A 7,500-nucleotide genomic window follows, 5' to 3' on the forward strand; every position below is an offset into this window, starting at 1 on the left:
GTGGTTGTTCAATATATTTATAGATGGGGTTGTAAGAGAAGTAAATGCGAGGGTCTTTGCAAGAGGAGTGGAGTTAGAAGATAAAGAATCACACATAAAGTGGGAGTTGTCACAGTTGCTCTTTGCTGATGACACTGTGCTCTTGGGAGATTTTGAAGAGAAGTTACAGATGTTGGTGGATGAATTTGGTAGGGTATGTAAAAGAAGAAAACTAAAAGTGAATACAGGAAAGAGTAAGGTTATGAGGATAAGAAAAAGATTAGGTGATGAAAGATTGGATATCAGATAGGAGGGAGAGAGTATGGAGGAGGTGAATGTATTCAGATATTTGGGAGTGGACGTGTCAGCGGATGGGTCTATGAAAGATGAGGTGAATCATAGAATTGATGAGGGGAAAAGGGTGAGCGGTGCACTTAGAAGTCTGTGGAGACAAAGAACTTTGTCCCTGGAGGCAAAGAGGGGAATGTATGAGAGTATAGTTTTACCAACGCTCTTATATGGGTGTGAAGCATGGATGATGAATGTTGCAGCGAGGAGAAGGCTGGAGGCAGTGGAGATGTCATGTCTGAGGGCAATGTGTGGTGTGAATATAATGCAGAAAATTCGTAGTTTGGAAGTTAGGAGGAGGTGCGGGATTGCCAAAACTTCTCCAGAGGGCTGAGGAAGGGTTGTTGAGGTGGTTCGGACATGTAGAGAGAATGGAGCGAAACACAATGATTTCAAGAGTGTATCAGTCTGTAGTGGAAGGAAGGCGGGGTAGGGGTCGGCCTAGGAAAGGTTGGAGGGAAGGGGTAAAGGAGGTTTTGTGTGCGAGGGGCTTGGACTTCCAGTGGGCATGCGTGAGCGTGTTTGATAGGAGTGAATGGAGACAAATGGTTTTTAATACTTGACGTGCTGTTGGAGTGTGAGCAAAGTAACATTTATGAAGGGATTCAGGAAAACCGGCAGGCTGGACTTGAGTCCTGGAGATGGGAAGTACAGTGCCTGCACTCTGAAGGAGGGGTGTTAATGTTAAAGTTTAAAAACTGTAGTGTAAAGCACCCTTCTGGCAAGACAGTGATGGAGTGAATGATGGTGAAAGTTTTTCTTTTTTGGGCCACCCTGCCTTGGTGGGAATCGGCCAGTGTGTTAATAATAATAATGAGATATATATATATATATATATATATATATATATATATATATATATATATATATATATATATATATATATATATATATATATATATATATATATATATATATATATATATATATATATGATTGTGTGAATGAGTCAGATGTTTGACCACAAGAGAAAGGTTCGTATATGATAATTCCCGGTAATATTAAGCTCTTCCCACATAGCTAACATTACAGTTAAAATGAATGAACTGACACACAGCACTGGAGCTCAGAGGAGCTCTAATAACAACTTTAAACTTAAAATGATTATTAATAGTAACTGGGTTCATACAAATTAATTTACTAGATTCTAGTAATTTAGAATATTGTACCTTAATATTCTAAGTCGCATGTCTAAAATAGGGACGTTTAATGCAGCACATATCCTTAGGAACTTTAAATATATTGTGTTTGAGAAATTATGTTCTGGGAAGGATTTCAAAATGTTCTAAAATACTGGTAGTGGATTGATATCACTTTAAAACAAAAATCTTCTATAATTGAACTTCAGTGTCACCTTGATAATATTCGTCAGCCATAAAGATTAAACTGCTACAAAAGAGTTATACTCGAGTATATTTAATGTAAATTAACTAGAAATAAATCCACACGATTTTATGAAAAGAAATTGTATGTTTATTGTGTTGGTCAGTGTTAAAACCCTCGACTTGTATTATTCTTTAAAATTAAGTAGAAGAAGCGTTTGACAGTTGTCAAATTCATTGCAGGAAACTCAGAATTAATTTTATAACTTTTATAATAGAGCACCTGCACATGACGACACTTGTATTAACCAGTAAACCAACATTGAAAGTTGAAGCCGATTGGATGAAGTGTTCCCAAGGTGTAAACGTAAGACTGAGGGAAATAAAAAAAAATCAGGCAACTACTTAAGTTACTCCTTCTGGGAACCTGACAATAAAGAAATAAAGTTTAAAGACATATTATTATTTGCTGGGTAACGCTGAATGGCCCATACGGGTTTAACGCAGTTTTAATGTATTTGTGCGTTTCAGCGGGCAGAGATGGCCATCACGGACCTGACCATCAATTACCAGAGGGAACAAGCAGTAGACTTCACTATGCCTTTCATGAACATGGGTATCTCTATACTGTACAAGAAACCACAGAAGATGGCGCCTTCTCTCTTCTCCTTCCTCTCGCCTCTCTCTCTGGAGGTGTGGATGTATATGATCACTGCTTATGTTGGTGTCTCAGTGCTTCTCTACATCCTGGCTAGGTAAGTCTCTCTGTCTCACTCTAAAACAAACACACACACACACACACACACACACACACACACACACACACACACACACACACACACACACACACACACACACACACACACACACACTTTTTAAGAGAGGAGACAAAACCGAGGCACTAAACTATAGACCTGTGTCACTGACGTGTATAGTGTGCAAAGTCATGGAGAAGATTATCAGGAGGAGAGTGGTGGAGCACCTGGAACGGAACAAGCTTATAAACGACAACCAGCACGGATTCATGGAAGACAAATCCTGTGTCACAAACCTACTTGAGCTTTATGACAAGATAACGGAAGTAAGAAAAGAGAGAGAGGGGTGGGTAGATTGCATTTTCTTGGACTGTAAGAAGGCCTTCTACACAGCTCCTCACAAGAGGTTAGTGCAAAAGCTAGAGGATCAGGCACGTATAACAGGAGGGGCACTGCAATGGATCAGACAATACCTGACAGGGAGGCAACCAGTCATGGCACGTGGCGAGGTATCACAGTGGGCGCCTGTGACGAGTAGGGTTCCACAGGGGTCAGTCCTAGGACCAGTGCTATTTTTGGTATATGTGAATAACATGACGGAAGGGGCAGACTCAGAAGTGTCCCTGTTTGCAGATGATGTGAAGTTAATGAGGAGAATTCAATCGGACGAGGATCAGGCAGGATTACAAAGAGACCTGGACAGGCTGCAACCTGGTCCAGCAACTGGCTTCTCGAATTTAACCACGCCAATTGCAAAGTCATGAAGATCAGGGAAGGGCAAAGAAGACCGCAGACAGAGTATAGGATAGGCGGCCAAAGAGTGCAAACCTCACTCAAGGAGAAGGATCTTGGGGTGAGTATAATATCGAGCACATCTCCTGAAGCGCACAACCATTTAACTGCTGTAGCATATGGGCGCCTGGCAAACCTGAGAATAACGTTCCGATACCTCAGTAAGGAATCGTTCAAGACTCTATACACCGTGTACGTCTGGCACATACTGGAGTATGCAGAACCAGTTTGGAACCCACACCTGGTCAAGCACGTCAAGAAATTAGAGAAAATGCAAAGGTTTGCAACAAGGCTGGTTCCAGAGCTAAGGGAAATGTCCTACGAAGAAAGGTTAAGGGAAATCGGCCTGCTGACTCTAGAGGACAGGAAGGTTAGGAGAGACATGATAATGACATACAAAATACTGCGTGGAATAGATAAGGTGGATAGAGACAGGATGTTCCAGAGATGGGACACAGCAACAAGAGGACACAGTTGGAAGTTGAAGACACAGATGAATCACAGGGATGTTAGGAAGTATTTCTTCAGTCACAGAGTTGTTAGGAAGTGAAATAGTTTGGGAAGTAATGTAGTGGAGGCAGGATCCATTCATAACTTTAAGCAGAGATATGATAAAGTTCATGGTGCGGGGAGAATGACCCAGTAGCGGCCAGTGAAGAGGCGGGGTCAGGAGCTATGACTCGACCCCTGCAACCACAACTAGGTGAGTACACACACACACACACACACACACACACACACACACACACACACATACACACTTAAACACACACACACACACTCATGAGGTATTATGTTTCAGGTTCACACCATATGAGTGGCAGAACCCACACCCGTGTGACCCAGACCCTGACACTCTGGAGAACCAGTTCACTATCCTCAACTGTCTGTGGTTCGCCATCGGTTCCCTCATGCAACAAGGCTGCGACTTCCTGCCCCAGTAAGTGACACCAACCTGTTTTTCGTTATCCTTTCAAGGGGGGGGGTAACTGCTTTCTTGCCAGGGATGGATAGGGCTCTTCTTCCAAGGAAATGGAGCTATTTTTTCCCTTCATGCAAACCTAATTATTTCTCATTCCCCAGGTACTGCATATTCCCTAGGCGTTTAGCGCTTCCCAATTAATATAACTTAAGCTTGTCTTGATAGGAAGAGTGCAGCATTTGTCACTTCCCTTTCTCCAGTCTTACTGCTGACTGGATAAAGAATAGGTCACAATATTACAAAGACCAATTTTAGCTGTTGTTTCCTGATGAATGGACCCACTGTAGCTGTTTCCTGATGATTGGACCCATTTATCTGTTGTTTCCTGTTGACTGGACCCATTTATTTGTTGTTTCCTGATGACTGGACCCAGTTATCTCTTGTTTCCTGATGATTGAACCCATTTTACCTGCTTCCTGACGAATGGACCATTTTAACTGTTGTTTTCTTATGAGTGAACCCATTTTAGCTATTGTTTCCTGGTGAATGGACCCATTTTAAATGTTTCCTGGTGAATGGACCTATTCTAGCTATTTCCTGATGAATAAACCCATTTTAGCGGTTATTTCTTGATGAATGAACCCATTTTAGTTGTTGTCTCGTAATGAATGCAACATGACACCCAGCTTCATACCCTGGGTGCAACTTACACCTTCCATCACCCTCTCCGTGGCCGGCAGGGCAGTGTCAACACGCATGGTGGCCGGTATGTGGTGGTTCTTCACCCTCATTATGATCTCCTCATACACTGCCAACCTAGCCGCTTTCCTCACGGTGGAGCGCATGGAGTCGCCCATTGAGTCAGCGGAAGACCTGGCCAAGCAGACCAAGATCAAGTACGGCTCTCTTTTGAGCGGCACCACCACCTCCTTCTTCAGGTAGGTCACCTGAATGAAGTGTACGAGTCTCCAAGCATAAGTTGTCTGAAGGAAGGACCACCAAGGTACCTCCTGTGATACCAACTTTCCTAAACCACGGGCGGTAACTCTCATGATGGAAGGTCTAATACTCCTAGGTGTTGTGAAGGTAGCATCGATGATGGAAGTTCTAATACTCCTAGGTGTTGTGAAGGTAGCATCTATGATGGAAGGTCTAATACTCCTAGGTGTTATGAAGGTAGCATCTATGATGGAAGGTCTAATACTCCTAGGTGTTATGAAGGTAGCATCTATGATGGAAGGTCTAATACTCCTAGGTGTTATGAAGGTAGCATCTATGATGGAAGGTCTAATACTCCTAGGTGTCATGAAGGTAGCATCTATGATGGAAGGTCTAATACTCCTAGGTGTTATGAAGGTAGCATCTATGATGGAAGGTCTAATACTCCTAGGTGTTATGAAGGTAGCATCTATGATGGAAGGTCTAATACTCCTAGGTGTCATGAAGGTAGCATCTATGATGGAAGGTCTAATACTCCTAGGTGTTATGAAGGTAGCATCTATGATGGAAGGTCTAATACTCCTAGGTGTTATGAAGGTAGCGTCTATGATGGAAGGTCTAATACTGTTATGTCTTCTGAAGCTTGTAGGCTCAAGATAGTTTACTGTTCTTAAATAGTTAGACAAAGTGATATTGTCACCGACTTCATAATTGCATTGATTATCTGTCCTGAAAAAAAAGGACAGGGAATATAATTGATTTCCTGTGAGGTTGTCTTGCTGAACAATATCCTATGTGAAGTTGTCATGCTGAACAGTATTCTATGTGAGGTTGTCATGCTGAACAATATTCTGTGAGGTTGTCATACTGAACAATATTCTGTGAGGTTATGCTGAACAATATTCTGTGAGGTTGTCATGCTGAACAATATTCTGTGAGGTTGTTATGCTGAACAATATTCTGTGAGGTTGTTATGCTGAACAATATTCTATGTGGGGTTATCATGCTGAACAATATTGTGAGGTTATCATGCGAACAATAATCTGTGAGGTTGCCATGCTGAACAATATTTCATGTGAGGTTATCATGCTGAACAATAATCTGTGAGGTTGCCATGCTGAACAATATTCTGCATGAGGTTATCATGCTGAACAATATTCTGCATGAGGTTGTCATGCTGAACAATATTCTATGTGAGGTTGTCATGCTGAACAATATTCTGTATAAGGTTGTCATGCTGAACAATATTCTATGTGAGGTTGTCATGCTGAACAATATTCTATGTGAGGTTGTCATGCAGAACAATCTTCTATGTGAGGTTGTCATGCATAACAATCTTCTATGTGAGGTTGTCATGCAGAACAATCTTCTATGTGAGGTTGTCATGCAGAACAATCTTCTATGTGAGGTTGTCATGCTGTACAATATTCTATGTGAGGTTGTCATGTTGAACAATATGCTATGTTAGGAGTAACACTAAGGTTGTGTCACTTGCAGAGACTCTACGCTGCCGACTTATTCACGAATGTGGTCGTTTATGGAGTCGACCAGTCCCTCAGTCTTCACCAAATCCAACGCTGAGGGCGTCAAGAGGGTGCAGGTGGGACGACTTACTCACTACCACTATTATCTCACTCACTGTAACTACTACCTCGTCACTGTCATCCTCGTCACCATAATCACCACCATCATCACCGTAGTCACAATCATCATCGCTACCAACATTACTGTATAAATAATGAATACAATGTATATGAATATACTGTTCATGAATATACGTACTGGATTAATAATGAATAAAAAACATGTGCAACAGTTTGGTATCTGTTTCCGAAACATTTTGCTTATACAATAGATTATTCAGTTGAATACAGAGGAGGGAATAAATGTAGACAACAGTAGTAGAGAGTTGATGTGACCAGTCACGTCAGCTGTACCTCTCCTCTGCTTCTGTATTCAACTGAAGAAGTCTGCTGCGTAAGCGAAACGTTTCTGGAACCGAACTACCGGAGTGATGAACATGTTTCTTACCTATCACTACTTGCCAGTATTATACACCGTATAATATAAAAATGAAGTGATTTTTTTCACCATGTTACCCACCACCATTCCCTCCACATCTACCATTACCACCATTCCCTCCACATCTACCATTACCACCATTCCCTCCACATCTACCATTACCACCATTCCCTCCACATCTACCATTACCACCATTCCCTCCACATCTACCATTACCACCATTCCCTCCACATCTACCATTACCACCATTCCCTCCACATCTACCATTACCACCATTCCCTCCACATCTACCATTACCACCATTCCCTCCACATCTACCATTACCACCATTCCCTCCACATCTACCATTACCACCATTCCCTCCACATCTACCATTACCACCATTCCCTCCACATCTACCATTACCACCATTCCCTCCACA

At 42.0% G+C, this 7,500-nt stretch overlaps 1 protein-coding gene across 6 annotated transcripts in view; it reads left to right on the top strand.

Annotated features, from left to right (window-relative positions):
* LOC128696505 (glutamate receptor ionotropic, kainate 2-like) overlaps positions 1-7,500 on the top strand; it is a 520,103-nt gene that overhangs the window by 485,194 nt on the left and 27,409 nt on the right. For all 6 annotated transcript variants that reach the window (XM_070094680.1, XM_070094682.1, XM_070094681.1 and 3 more), the window contains 4 exons: positions 2,181-2,404; positions 3,999-4,136; positions 4,859-5,056; positions 6,555-6,657. In XM_070094680.1, the coding sequence (XP_069950781.1) occupies positions 2,181-2,404; positions 3,999-4,136; positions 4,859-5,056; positions 6,555-6,657 (663 nt within the window). The remainder of the gene's footprint in view (positions 1-2,180; positions 2,405-3,998; positions 4,137-4,858; positions 5,057-6,554; positions 6,658-7,500) is intronic.

The sequence above is a fragment of the Cherax quadricarinatus genome, chromosome 47 (genome assembly GCF_038502225.1).
Source record: "Cherax quadricarinatus isolate ZL_2023a chromosome 47, ASM3850222v1, whole genome shotgun sequence".
Lineage (NCBI taxonomy): Eukaryota > Metazoa > Arthropoda > Malacostraca > Decapoda > Parastacidae > Cherax > Cherax quadricarinatus.